The sequence below is a fragment of the Vombatus ursinus genome, unplaced genomic scaffold (genome assembly GCF_900497805.2).
Source record: "Vombatus ursinus unplaced genomic scaffold, bare-nosed wombat genome assembly UNPS02014811.1, whole genome shotgun sequence".
Lineage (NCBI taxonomy): Eukaryota > Metazoa > Chordata > Mammalia > Diprotodontia > Vombatidae > Vombatus > Vombatus ursinus.
Genome location: NW_020954589.1, coordinates 412,042 through 427,301, shown reverse-complemented (window position 1 = coordinate 427,301; position 15,260 = coordinate 412,042). Strand labels below are relative to the sequence as shown.

At 45.0% G+C, this 15,260-nt stretch overlaps 1 protein-coding gene across 1 annotated transcript in view; it reads left to right on the top strand.

Moving 5' to 3' along the window:
- Positions 1-15,021, top strand: part of LOC114053513 (potassium channel subfamily K member 5-like) — a 61,447-nt gene extending 46,426 nt beyond the window's left edge. Inside the window, exons 2-5 of the mRNA XM_027876626.1 lie at positions 5,607-5,718; positions 6,419-6,585; positions 7,271-7,439; positions 10,747-15,021. Coding sequence (XP_027732427.1) covers positions 5,607-5,718; positions 6,419-6,585; positions 7,271-7,439; positions 10,747-11,621 — 1,323 coding nt within the window. The 3' untranslated portion in view covers positions 11,622-15,021. The remainder of the gene's footprint in view (positions 1-5,606; positions 5,719-6,418; positions 6,586-7,270; positions 7,440-10,746) is intronic.
- Positions 15,022-15,260: the final 239 nt, after the last annotated feature.

Here is a 15,260-nt window from a genome sequence, read left to right as displayed (position 1 = left end):
TATTCCTCCTAGGTGAGATGTACATTTAAACTGAAGACAGTGCCACAACCCAAAGGACTAAAGCTTAGATACCAGGAACTGGTCCTTTGGAGGGGTGGGCAGGTAACCAGTGGTATGCAATCCTATCAACCACATGAACAACCACCTATCAGTAAAATGAAGATGATAAAGAAACACCATGGTTTGATAGTAAGGGTACCAAATTTGGAAAGATCCAACTCCAAAAGAAGGGACCCCAGTGACTTGCCCAAGGTCACACAAGTCTAAAATGCATGTTTTCTGACCATCCAGTGCTCATTCCACTAAACCATGGTTCTTTTTGTTTTTGGCATGACTTGTTCTTAGTAATATCTACGATAGACCTGGTTCTGGCACCTCATCATAGCACTGAATCCTCAGGAGCCATGCCAGTGAAGAGCACCAGCAGGTCCTAGCAAGCTGGAAATACAGGCCTGGCAGTGGAATGTGGGTGTGTTTCTCATCCAAGTACCAGCCTAGCTCATAACCAGAAGCTTGGCCACCTGGTGATAGATGAAGCATTTATTCAGTGCATACTGTATTCTAGGCACTGTGCTAAGTGGTTAGGGGTACAAATACAAGCAAAAAAAGACAATTTCTACTCTCCGAGTTTACATTTTAATGAGAAAAGACAACATATAAAGGGGAACTGGAAAGCAGGGGAATAAGTGGGGTGGGGTTAAGGATGCCCACTTAGGGATATGACTGGATATCCAGATAAGGAGGTGGAGAAGTCTCAAGAGTTAGGAGCAGAGCTGGCAGTGAAAGTCTGGGCGGTGTTAGTCGAGCCGGATCAGTGACAGATCAGTCAGCAGAGAAGGCTGAAGAGCAGGGTGAGAAGGCTGCTGGTAGAAAAGTAGAGAATGTGAAAGGTGAAGCCAGAAGTGATCAGTCTCTGACACTAGCTTGAAGACTGTCTACTAAAATATGCAAAGGTTTCAGTCTTTCTCAGTAGATGGAGTGCCCCCCCCCCCCCCCCCGTGTCAATGAAATCCTATCAAGTACTGAAGAAATTCTCAGTGAACCCACATTGGCTCCTAGTGATCAACACTTTTCTATCAAAAAATCATTTGTTTAATCAGCTCTTTTATAATTTTGCCTAGGACTCAAACTCAGTAGTATGTAGTAGTTTGGGGAATGGGTAGGGGAGAAAAAGAGAGAGAGAGTGAAAGAAAGAACGAGAATTGGAGCATTTGACCATCTCTGACTTTCTGGCCCTTCTCCAGTTTTGTGTGTTTCCTTAAAGATTACTGAAAGTGATGGTTCTTTGGTCCCTTGAATCCCCTGGGATGGAAGTCATCTGCCCTAGAGACTTCAATTAAGGCTATCTCCTTACCTACCTTGGGCTTCAGTTCCCTCTTGAACACATCGGTCCTATACCTTCCAGTCTGAAGAGCCTTCTCCTTGATAAAGAAGCAGGAACTTCAGAGCCAAGCAGCTGTGCTCTCTCCCTCTTACGCCATTTGCCTCGAGCATTGGGCCCATCCCTCCCTCCCTCTTCCATCCTATAAAAGCCCAATTTGTTGTACTTAACATTTTCTGCCAGCCCCAAAGCAGGCCTTCAAATATCCTTCCCTTTTCATCTATTTATATTTTCTCCAATTGTTTGACGTTTCTCGTCCTGTCTCTAACTAGATTGTGAACTCCTGAAGACAGGGAACATTTTATTTATGTGTGTGTATATATGTGTATGTTTTTAAACATATATTTATATATTAAATTACATTTATATTTATATCATATATAAATATATTCTAATATATTTACCTTAATTTATAATCAGTATGTTTAATATGTTATGTAATAATGTCATAAAAGGCAGGTAGGGGACTCGATGGATCGAGCACCAGGCCTAAAGTTAGGAAGACCTGAGTTCAAATTAGGCCTCAGACACTTACTAGCTGTGTGATCCTGAACAAGTTACTAAATCCTGTTTACCTCAGTTTCCTCATCTATGAAATGAGCTGGAGAAGGAAATTGCAAACCACTCCAGTTTCGCCAGGAAAGCCCCAACTGAGGTCATGAAGGATCAAACACAACAGAAATGACTGAACAACAGTTCAGTGAATAAATTATGTTTAATATATTGTTATATCATATAATATATTAATTAATATATCGTAAAGTATAATTTAACAAATTCAACTATTAAATATATTTTTATATATTTAAATTATCTTCTTCTTTCTTCCTACCCCCCATTTTCTACTCCCCACACCCACTCCCCATGCTCCTATCTTCCTGTCCATTGGAAGCGCTTAGAAACTGAGCAATTGAGTCTCTGTGGAGAGATGGATGATAAAACAGTGTTGATAGCCTGTTGGACCAACACATCGAATTGGAAAATTCCTTAAAGAACATACTGTATCCATTTACATGGATTCCCTCACCGTATCTGTAAACTTTACATTCCTGTCCAGCAAATCCACCCTTTTGCTTTTTTCCGCAACACATGTCAGTGGAGCTGGAGCTGACACAAGCTCGGGGTGTGGTGGTGGGAGAAGGATGATGAAGTTCTGTGCGACCTCATCCTGGACCCTGAATTCTACACCCCTCCCTCCTCCTCCCCTCCTCCCCTCCAACCTTACCCTTTCCTTTGTTAAACGTACTGATTGATGCTTCAGCCAGTCTCTTCTAGGCTGTAGACTTTTCCTGGGCCATTTTATTTGGGAATGGCATAAAGAGAGAGAAGGAGCTTATATCTTGGGCCCCTGGGATTGGAGTCAAGAGTAGACTTGGTTCATCCCTTCCCATTTGGAGCTCATCCCGCTAGGTCCCTTGCTCAGCATTCCATTACTAGAGGCAGCCAGTTGGTGCAATGGATTGAGCACTGGGCCTGGAGTGAGGATGTTCAAATATGGCCTCTTGTTGTTCAGTTATTTTTTGGTTTGTTTTTATTTTTCCAGGCATGTCCTATTCTCTGTGACCCCATTTGGAGTTTTATTGGCAAAGATACTAGAATGGTTTGCCATTTCCTTCTCCAGCTCATTTTACAGATGAGGAAACTGAGGCAGACAGAGTTAAGTGACTTGCCCAAGGTCACATAGCTAATAAGTATCTGAGGCCAGATTTGAAGTCAGGAAGATGAGTCTTCCTGACTCCAAGCTCAGCATTCTATCCACTGTGCCACCTAGCTGCCCCCCAAAATAGCCTCAGACAAGTACTAACTGTGTGATCTTGGACAAGTCACTTAATGCGTCTACCTCAGTTTCCCCATCTGTAAAATGGAGATAATAATAGCAGCTACCTCCCAGGGGTGTTGTGAGAATCAAATGAGATAATAGTTGTAAGCCATTTAGCACAGTGTCCAGCACATAATAAGCACTGTATAAACGTGAGCTATTGTTATCAAAGAAAAATGAGAGAGTTGGACTAGATAATCTCTACGGTACTTTCAAACTCTAAATCCCATGATCCTCCTAAGCCTCTCTTTCCTCCTGACCCCGAAGTAAGGATCTCCTAAGCTGCCTCTCCCCTACATCCCCCTGATCTTATCTATACCTACTTCTGAACCTCCCCGAAAGGCAAACGGCAGGTTCTCCCTCCCAGACCCTTGCCCCAGTGATTAATGGTGTGACAGTTCACTGTAATAGAGTGCCTTCAAGTTGACAAAGGGCTCTTCGCATGATTGTGTGAGGTAACTGGTTCGAGGACCAAGACCGTTTTATAGATAAGGAAGCAAGTCTAGGAATGTTAACTGGTCTGTCCACAGTTATTCTAAGTGTCAGAGCTAGGGTCTGATCTTGGATCTGGAACAGGAAGGGGGAGGAACCTTAGAGGGTGTCGGTCCCAGCCCCCTTATTTTTCAGATGAGGAAACTGAGGCGTAGGAAGGTCAGATGATTTGTCCAAGGTCACCCGGGTGGTAAACTTTAGACAGGGGATTGGAAGGCCTTTATCATCTGACACCTGGGCCACTGCAGTATTGCCCGCTGGCTGGTCTGCCCATCATAGGTCTCTCTCCAGTCCAGTCCCTACTCCACTCAGCTAATAAAGCGATCCTCCCAACGTGCGCGTCTGACCAGTCACTTCTGTACTCAGTAGTAAACTCCACTGGTCCCGTGTCCCCTCCAGGATCAACTATAAAATCGGCTTTGGCATTCAAATCCCTTTATAACCTGAGCCCTTCCTCCTTTTTCTAGTCTTCTTAAACTGTACTTCCCCATCCCCAACAATACTCTGTGATCCAGTGATTCTGGTCTCCTCACAGTTCCTCCGGGTATTTTCACTGGCTGTCCCCTATGCCTGGAAGTCTCTCCTTCCTTTTCATCTCCCCCTTATGGCTTCCTTGGTGTCCTTCAAATCCAGGTAAAATCCCACCTTCTACAGGAAACCTTTCCTTATCCCTCTTAATTCTAATGCCTTCTCTCTATTGATTATCCCCAGTTTATCCTGCCTATATCTTTTGTTTTTTATGTGTCATCCTTTTTAGTTGTACTGTTATGGAAATGCTTGTTTTATTCCATAAATTGGCCTTTCCCCATATTTGTTGCCCCTCTTTGGATACTCTCTACTTTACCCATGCCCATTCCATACTTCAGACTGTGAGCTACTTGAGAGTGGCAACTGTCTTTTGCCTCCTTTCGTATTCCCAGAGCTTAGCATAGTGACTGGTACATACTAGGCATTTTAAAAATGTTGTTATTTATTCGTTTCAATTGGATCTGGTTCTTCTATAGCCCCATTTGGGGTTTCCTTGGCAAAGATGTTGGAGTAGTTTGTCATTTCCTTCTCCAGCTCATTTGACAGATGAGGAAACTGAGGCAAACAGAGTTAAGTGACTTGCCCAGGGTCACATAGCCAGGAAGTATCTGAGGCCACATTTGAACTCAGGTCTTCCTGACTCCAGGCCCAGTGCTCTATCCACTTTGCCACCTGGCTACCCACACTTAATAAATGTCACTTTATAAATGCTTAGCTTGTCTGTACGTCATAATTTGTAGTTTGTTTCCCCCCATTACCCTATGAGCTCTTTGAGAATAGAGACTATCTTTTGCCTTCTTTTTTATATCCCCACTCCTTAGCACGGTCTCTGACTCATAGTAGGTGCTTAATAAATGCTTATCTTGTCTGTACATGACTGCAAGTTGTCTCCTCCATTACACATGAGCTCCTTGAGAATAGGAACTGTCCTTTTCCTTTCTCTGACACATAGTAGGTACCTGACTGACTGGAGCCAAAACCTGGTTCCATAGCCAGTACTTTGTCCTGAATCATGCCGCCTCTTGACTTGGCAAATACTCTTTCTACCATGTGTGAAATTCTTCTTGTGTTGTGGAAATCTCATTGGCTTAGCACCTAGAAGTGAGTGGGAGTGGAGATGGCCCCTGATTCTTGGGTGATGATAGTAATCATAATAGTAAATAATAACACCACCTGGCTGGGTAATTCCCAGCCATCAATAAAGCCTGCTGTCCATAGAGGGAAATGATCAGGCTCTTTAGCAAAAGAATGCTTCTGGGTGTCAAGATCAAGAACCTTGCTTCGTGTAAGGCTCTCCGTCGGTCTGAGCCTGGGCTCCCCTCATGTCCCTGTCCTTTCTTGTCTGAATTCTCACCATCTGTTTCCTTCTGTCACTTCTCCCCCCAGGTAGTATCTGAGGCTGCTGGGCAGGGCGTGGCTATCACAGGGAACCAAACCTTCAATAACTGGAATTGGCCAAATGCTGTCATCTTCGCCGCCACGGTTATCACCACCATTGGTATGTCATTCTGTATGTCTGTGCTGACGCAGGCCTCCCTTGCCTCCCATATCCTTCTGTTCATTGGGGATTCTCCAGACATAGCCATTCCTCTCTATCCTGTCCCCTGAGCTCAGTCCTTAGCTTTCAGGAAGGACTACGCAAGGTCTGGCAGCTCTTAACCACCAGACAAAAAGGTTAGTCACAGTTTGTCCTTTTGATGCCCTCCTGTGGACCTTAAGAAAAGAACTTCTCCCATAGTGTGTGACACAATTCACCAGGAATTAGCGAGCCTTGGACTGGACACTTATTTGGGAGGCGGAGACACACACACACACACACACACACAAACACACACAAACACACACACAAACACACACACACCCATGATAAATCAGATGTGGGTAATTAAGCAAAATAAATAATTAACAACAGGTGTTGAGTTTAAATCTTAGCCAGAGGTTCTGATTGACAGAGCTGGACATGAGCTGTGTAAATCCAGGAAGGCTTGGGTGTGCCTGGAGTTATTGGGGAGGGAGGGAGGGAGGGAGAGGGCACACGTGTCACTCAGCTCGTGGCTGGAACTGATCAGGTCAAATCAGTTCATCTGTTCCTATCACATCCCCATTCCTCTCAACCTTTCTCTCACCTTCCCCCACTGAATTCTTTTATGGAAAGGAATTTTCTTTCTGTCTGACCCCTCTTGTTTCTCCTTCCAAAGGTTATGGAAATGTGACCCCCAAGACCCCTGCCGGGCGCCTCTTTTGCATTTTCTATGGCCTCTTTGGGGTTCCCCTCTGCTTGACCTGGATCAATGCCTTGGGGAAGTTCTTCGGGGGACGTGCTAAGAGATTGGGACAGTTCCTCACCAAGAGGGGCGTGAGCCTGGTATGTTTGCTCCTGTGGGACTCTCCCTGCAGGTCTAATGAGCCTAGTTTCTCTGCTGGGGCATGATTAGGGGCCTGGGCAGAGAGGCACCCCCTTTACCATTCCCTGCTTGGGCTATAGGGAGCAGGCCACACCTACCTCCTCATTTTTAGAACAGTGGAAAGAGATGGGTTGTTATAGGATCATAGAAGGTTAGAGCTTGAAGGTCCTTAAAGATAGTCTGGTGAAATCCCTTCATTTAACAAATGAGGGAACTGAGACCCAAGGTGATGAAATTCCTTTCCCTGGGAGACCTTGGATTTGAACCCAGGTCTTCTGACTCTAGAGTTAGAACTCTACAATCCATGTTGTGAGTGGTTGGTGTGAAGGGGTAGGAAGGATCCAGAGATCTATTCTGGAGGAAAGGAAGGTAAAGAAGAAGGTCACCTCACCCACATTATGTATCAAGGCTGAGAACAGAAATACAGCACAAGACTGAATGTCCAGAGAAATAGAGATTCCCCTTCCCCACTCCCCTTCACACCCTTGGGCTTCCCCAGCTAAGATTTAATTCCTTATCAGTGACCCTCAGGATCTCGTAGACCCTACTGGAGGGGCCCTTCAGAGCATCCTGGAATCTGTCTGTTTGACTCTCTGGGTCTCGAATAGACTGGCTTCCTCATTGTCTTTCCCTACCCCTACACAGAGGAAGGCTCAGATAACGTGCACGGCCATCTTCATCATTTGGGGGGTGCTGGTGCACCTGGTGATCCCACCCTTTGTGTTTATGGTGACTGAGGACTGGAACTACGTTGAAGGCCTCTACTACTCCTTCATTACCATCTCAACCATCGGCTTTGGAGACTATGTGGCTGGTGAGTAGACCCTCTCTTCCTTCTTCTCTACTCCTCTTTCCTTTCCTACAGTTCTTCCTTCGACCTCTTCTCTCTTTTTTGCTTCCTTCCCTTCCCCGTTCCCCCATTTCCCTACTCAAACTTTCTTTTATCTTCCTGTATTTTTCCTTATCCTCTTCCACCTCTCTGTCCTTTCTCTCACCCTCCCCTTCCTGTGACACCTCTCTTTCTACCACATTTCTCTCTTCCTCTCTTCCCCGATGTCTGGTTGGATAGATTCTCCACTCCCTTCTTCTCCCTCTTCCTTTCACACTTCCTTCTTCTATCTTTCCTCCTTTTCCCTCCCCTTATCTCAAGCGGCAGAATTCTAGGCCTGGCACACTGTGCCATCTAGCCGCCCAGAAGTTAAGGGTACCAGGGCCCTTTGTAAAAGGTGAACACTCAGTACTGTATATTTATGCTGCAAAAAGGAAGCTCAGGTGAATGTGCTGGTGTGTACCTCCTCCTCTTCCTAGATGAATCCAGACAGGTGATAAGGCTCCAGGCCATTTGGCTCAACAGGAAATCTCTGCAGGGCCTGCCACCCCCGTGATGTTCTTGACCCTTGTCCTGTATAAGACATGTTTTTAATCTTATCTGTTTATTGCTTGTTTTTCTGAATTGAGTCTCTATTTGTTGCTTATCTCTTTTCTTTGTGAGTGGGTGGACCTCTGAGCTTCTTGCAATGTGGGTACCTTTCCACAGGGCCATTATGTAGAACGTTAAGGAAGAAGACAAAGACAGGAGGAATGGGGAAAAGAAAAAGGGAATATTCCACACTAATCTTCCTTGTTTTAGGTGTCTAGGGTGATATAAATAGGTTAGCTGAGTCACAGCTTCTACAGAAATTCAAAGGTGTCTCATAAGGCAATTAGCCCAACCCATACCGAAATAGGAATTCCCCTCTGTAGGGTCCTAAGAAATGCTTAATATCATCCAGGCCCAGAGATCAGGGATGAGTTCTCAGAAAGAATGGAAGAAGTTTCATGGCTAGAATGGACCTCAGATTTTAAGTTTGCACCAACTTGGATTTATTTCTCTTGACTATGTATATTTGGGTGGCCAGAATTTAGCAACGTGCCTGGCACATTGTAAGTACTTAAATGTTTGTTGACTGACTGATTGTCACAGGCATTTTATTTTTGTTTTTTTGGGGAGGGAAAGAATAAATACTTGGAAAAAAAATTTTAATTAAAAAAAGTTTACCCCAATTCTCATCTCCAGGTAGCTTCTCCCTTTGATGGAGAACCACATTTTCTATACAGGGGGTTGCTTGGAAAGAACTCAGTCCCAGCCTGTGTGTGATGGGCACTCACTGGAGACAGTCTAATGGGGAGATAGGACTCTTACGCATTAAACAGCAAAGGTTTAGGATGAGAAAATCATATAAATCAAAGGTTCGAGGAACACAGGGAACCTTTGCTTAATCAACCTTATACTTGTCTCATGACAGCTTAGCAAGTTCAGATACACCTAGGAGGAAACTAAGGCAGGGAGAACTTGGGGCAGAAGGTCATCAAAGTCAGGTAGAGGCTAATTAGGAGAGGATTTTTTTTTTTTTTTAAGTCTCCAGCAGTCATATCTTGAAGGAGGTGAGGAACTTGCAAAAAGGGAAAAGCAAGAACCTGAGAAAGTTCTGGGAGGAGAAGGTTGAAAGTCTTTGTGGACGCATGTGGATGTGATAAGCTGGAAAGCCTCCAGAGGACAGTAACCAATATGGTGAACAGCCTTCTGCCATGTTAAGACTTGATTGAAGGAACTGAGCAGGGTTAGCCCAGAGAAGAGGAGACTAAAGGAAGAATGCTTGAAGGCCTTTTCTGTAGTGGAGGGGATTCCATTTATTCTGTTTGGCCCCAGAAGGCAGACTTATGCTTGGTGTCAGGGAAAACTTCCTAACAATTAAGTTCTGTATCAAAATGAAGTTTATGTCAAAGTGAAATGTGCTGCTATGAGAGGTGGCAGGTCAGGAAGACCACTTATTGGTTGTGTTAGAGAGGAGATTCTTGTTAAGGTATGGGTTGAACTAGATCTACAGTTCTCAAATTTGTTAGTCTCCAGACCCCTTTATTTATACTCCTTTAAAAAAATTACTGAGGATCCCAAAGAGCTTTTGTTTATGTCCATTGTATCTGTCAATATTTACCAGCAGTGAAAATTGATCAATTTTTAAAAAATGTATTGATTAATTTTCAAATTACAATAAGCCCATTAAATATTAACATAAATAATAATTTTAAATAAAAAAATAACTTATCTTCCAAAACAAGTATAGCAAGAAGGGTGGCATTTTTTTTTACATATTTGTTCAAATATCTGTCATATCTGGCTTTGTAGCAGATGATTGGATTGTCCTATCTCCTTCTGCATTCAATCTTTTGGGAAGTTGTTTTGGTTGAAATATATGAAGAAAATCCAGATTTCCACACATAGGTAGTTGGAAAAGGGAGGAGTATTTTAATAGGTAAAAAATGTCTAATGATTCCAACTTCATGGGTCTCCTGAGAATGTTTTGGGGACCACCAACTTCTTTACTGGATAATCGCTGGTGATCTTTCCAGTCCTAAGATCTGTGAATATATAAGACCTTTGCTCAGGTGCTCAGAACAGAGATTAACTTATCAAAAAAAGTTTTCACATTCTTGGCTTGGGTTAAGTGAAGGACAAAGGCAAGTTGTCATGGGGGTTTGGGATTATCCATAGATTTTTGCAATCCATTTTGGATTCATCCATATCATTTGACTCACCTGAAGCCTAGAATGCCCAGGCATAGCTCTTAAGATGAGAAAATCATATAAATCAAAGGTGGAAGGAACACAGGGAACCTTTGCTTAATCAGCCTCGTGCTTATCTCTTAACAGAGTGCAATGAGACCCAGAGTACAATGACTTGCTCAGGGTCACACAGGGAGGCCATGACAGGTCTTCTAACCCTCCAGTCTCATGTCCTCTCCACTTTACTACCCTCCCCTTAAGTATGTAAATTTCTTTCCTTCTCCCTTATAGATGAAAAGTGGAGGTTTTTGGTCTTTGGACCTAAAGGAGCCAGATGGTACAAAGAATGGAGCACTAAACTTGGTATCAAGAATTCGTGGGTTCAAATCCTGCCTTAGACCTTTACTAGCTTTGTGACCCTAGGCAAGTCACTTAAACTCTGCTTCAGTTTCCTCATCTGTAAAAAGGAGGAGGTTGGGCTTGCTGGTCTCCAAGGGCCCTTCCAGCACTAAGTTATAATCCAGCGATAAGGCTGATTTTTTTCTCTGACCTTTGTTTCTCTCTGTCTCGTCTCCCAGGAGTCAATCCTGAAGCCAATTACCATCCCCTCTACCGATACTTTGTAGAGCTATGGATCTACCTAGGGCTAGCCTGGCTGTCCCTGTTTGTGAATTGGAAGGTGAGCATGTTTGTAGAAGTTCACAAAGCCATCAAGAAACGTCGGCGGAGGAGGAAGGAATCCTTTGAAAGCTCCCCCCACTCCAAGAAAGGCCTGCAGATGGCATCCGGCGGAGGCGTCAAGGACGTCAACATTTTTAGCTTCTTGTCCAAGAAGGAGGAGACCTACAATGACCTTATCAAGCAGATTGGAAAGAAGGGTCTAAAGACAAGTGGGGGAGGTGGAGAGAGATCAGTGGGACCTGAGAGCAGAAGGCCTGCCCTCCCGGCTGCTCCTGTGGGTCCAATGGCAATCTATACCAAAACCCGTGTGCCTAGCTACGAGGAGATATCCCAGACACTGAAGCTGAAAGGCCATGTGTCGAGGTGTCAGGGTGGGGAGGCTGGGGAGAAACCCCCCAGCGACAACCCCAACACCACTTCAACGGTGTTTGTCAACCAGCTGGACCGGATCAGTGAGGAGGAGAGTGAAGCCTGGGATGCCAGGGACTGCCGTCCACTGATCTTTGAGAATGCCAACATCACCTTTGTGAATGAGGAAGGAGGCCTCTCAGATGAGGACACTTCCAAATCCTCTCTGGATGACAACTTGGCTGGGGAGGAAGAGGAGGAACAGGGAGAGGTGGAGGAGGCTGAGGCAGAGATGCCACTGAACCTGGGGGAGTTCCCATCCTCCGATGACTCCACTTTTACCAGCACAGAATCTGAACTGTCTGTGCCTTATGAACAGTTAATGAACGAATATAATAAAGTCAGCAGTCCCAGAGGCACGTGAGGCCCCCCTCTCTGCCCCTTGCCCTATCCCACAAATCCTGTGGCCTCTTCCTTCCCCTCACCTCTCCTTCAGGGGTATCCTGTGATGGCTGAGATTCCCTGACCCTTGAACTGGGAGAGAAAAGGGGACCCTTTATCCTCCCATCCCCTCTGGCCAGATGCCACTAAGCACCCATACTCCCCTCACTGCCTGCCCACTTCAGGACTGACTGTTTCCACATGCTCCCTTGGTGACATGGTTGAACAGATGTGATCCTGAGGTTGGGAGAGATTTGGTTCCTGAAAGATGGTTTTGGTTTTGGTTTTGTTTTTTACTACATTTGTAATTTTGATGGAGTACAAGTGATACTGGGGCTAGGCAAGGTCTGTGAATGGTCAGACCTATAAAAAAGCATAAAGTTTTGGGGTGTTGACAGGCTTTCCTGTCCTGGGAGGATCCGTGCAGAGAAGGCTCAACTGAGCAGGTATTGACTGAAATTTTAACGTGTTGCCCAGCAACAGGACTCAAGTCTAAAAGGCAGTGCACTGGAGACAGTCTGTCCTTGTCCTCAAGGTGACTTAAGGTCAATTTGGGGATTCCAAATGAACACAGATGAGACAATTAATGGGACAAGGTGATGTGTAAGTAATCGTGGGGGTGAGGTATACAAGGATGCGAGGGAAACAGACCCCACATTTGTTCTAAGCTGCTTCTTCCCGAGCTCCTCTTCAGCACCCCCATCCCAATACACTAATGCAGGGGTTCTTAACTTTTTTTGTGCATCATGGATCCCTTGGGCACTCTGGTGAAATCTATAGATCCCTTCTCAAAATAATCTTTTTAAATGCATAAAATAAAATATGTAGGATTACCGTGGAAGCCAATTATAACATTGAAATAGATGTCAAATATATTTATTTTTAAAAGTTCATGGACCCCAGGTTAAAAACCCCTTATTTTAATGAGAAAAAGGCTGTTAGGGGTTTGGAGAAGATGAAGGCCAACTGTCTAATCCAGAACCCAAACTGAAACACTCCCGGTGGTAACCAGATCCATCCCATGGGCCCCACGGCCCCTGTTGCCCATATTTAATAAAGACAGGCCAAACCAAGCCTTCCTCGGAGTGACCCTTTGTGGAGTCACTGACAGTGGGGGTGGGCTAATTAGATCTAGGGTCACCACGGTTTGCCATGTTCTGGAGAATCAGGTAGAGCAAGATAAAGGGCAGTGTGGAGAAGTGGGATGTTGGCTGAATCTGAAGCCAGCTTTTGCCATTTAGTTACTTGGTGACGTTGGGCAAATCATTTCCCTTCTAGCCTCATTTTCATCACTTGTATAAGGGGATTAAGTTTGGCATGGTCTAAGAACACTTCGAGGCCCATGATCCCAAGTGTTTTCCTTGTGGCTTTGCCTTTGTGCAGTTGTCTTAGCTCCTTTCCCCTGTCCTCTTCTCTACCACCACCACCACCACACCCCACCTCCAATTCCAGGAAGCAGTGATCAGCGGAGACACAGGTCTGTATCTTGCCCCCTAGGTCTGGCACTTAGGCCCTTCTCATGGGCTGAGTAGCAAAGGGGGGATTATGTCCCACCCCCCAAGGACTTGGACCTGTTTCAGGTAGCCCTTCCCAATTTGGGAGATCTTCTGTTGACTAGCTTGAGGTTTCTGATGGAGGAGGAGGACCTTGGATCATATCTTTAGCTCTGTGTACCCCTATATCCTTCCCTTCCCTCCCCTCTGCTACCTGAGGGAAACAAGCTAGTGAATATTTGGTTGTGGGGCCAGGAGTCAGATGGGCTAGATAGGCCAAAACTCTTGGGGTTGGGGGCGTGGAGATTCCACCTCACCCATTTCCTTAGATTAATATAAAGTCTCTAGATGACAGCATACACTCCGTGTCCCCCTTGGAACTTAATTGCCCTCAACAGAATGTTACCACTCATTTTCCCATCTTCTCCCTACTAGTGGGTCCCTGAAGTCTCTAACTTACTGAGGGTGGCTTCCTTCAGGCATTTCCCTAGAGCAAAGACTTTGATGACCCACCCCTCCCCCATACATGCCTTACCTGCATTAGATGGAGAGGTGGGTCCACTAAAGAGGAGGGAGCAATGCTGAGGCTTCCTGGCCTCCCTTCTGCCTCCCACATCTCCCAATCAGCAGTTGACATTGATCTTGGCTCCAATTTGGGAAGCAGTGAAGTGCATATTAATAGGCTTGGGACTGGTGTGCCTCCTTCAACTTACGTCTGGAATCCCCAGCTGCTGTTTTTAATTTTTTTTTTAAAGGAGAATGGGGAAACCTGTTGAGAATATAAAATTGTAAAGGAAACTATTCCCTCTTTTGTTTTGGGATTAGAGGGGGAGGGGAGGGCAGGGCTGGACACTCTCTGTGCAATGTCTCCCCGGGGCAGATATGTTCTGCTCTCTGTGGATAGTTTTTATTTTTATTTTTTTATTATTTTTAAAAGAATTTTTTTTGCAGTTAAAAATATATATATCTGGATTCTGTGGTTGGCTACTGATGGCGTCTTAAATCCAAATTCAGAAGTTAAGGGGAAGGTTTTTGTTGCCCTGAGAACCCATCTGCCAAGTGAGTAAGTCTTAAGCTATCTTGGATGGAAAGCAGTGGAGGGACCCCTCCCGAATCCCTCCTTTCCCCATGGCTCAGGGCCTCAGCTAGTATCCCGTGTTAGGAGATTGAGGGGTACATAGGAGCACTTTTATAGAGCCATCTTGGCCACCTCGGTTTCATTTTCCACCCCCTGGTTACCTTCCAGGGCTAACTTTTAGTTTTTAACTCAGTTTGAAACTGTGGTTGATCCAATTTCCCACAGGTCACCAGCAGATGCTAAGACCCAGAGGGGCTTTGATTGAATACTCTGAGAGTGTTCCCCCGGATCCATCTGTGGTGGGAGGCAGTGTCTTGTAGTGGAAAAGTGGACTTCAGAATCTGAAGGCTTGGGTTCAAATCCCTGCCCTCAATATTTAACTCCTCTGTGTGATCTTGAGCAAGTCTTTTGGACTCGGCAGCTCAATCTGATCTGTAAAAGGGGGTTACGAATAGTAGCACTACCTAACTCACAGGGTTGTTGTGAGGAATGTGATTTTTGTAAACCTGAAAGCACCATAGAAATGTGAACCATCACAGCGGGCGAATGAACCAGAAGCTCCCTGTGGAGCCTCGAATGCCACCCCCACACCCACCCTCATCTCCAAGTGTTTGAGGGGGATGGGAAGGAGTGTCCTCATCTTTTCATATGATTGATATTCATGACATTTTCTTCATTCTATGATCCCACCTTGCCTATCACTGACTGTCCTGGAATCGTACACACTGTATGTAAATATTGGCAGAGTCAACGTCAAGTGTAATTTATTTTAACATTTTTTTGCAATTAAAAAAAATGAGGTGGACAGTTAAGCCTGGTGTTTGCCAAATAGGGGGTTGGGTGGGAAGATTGGGAGATAAAGGAATGTGAATCTGTAGTCAGGGATGAGGTGATCTTTGGAGGGAGCTGAGAATTCTAGAAAACTAGGAGACCTCTTCTGGGTGCCAAGGGTAGGCAAAGTGAGGATATGGAATATGGAGGTGTTGAAGAATGGAAAGGTGTGGCATGACAAAATGTAACAAAATTGTGCACCTGCTGTGTGCCCTTCACA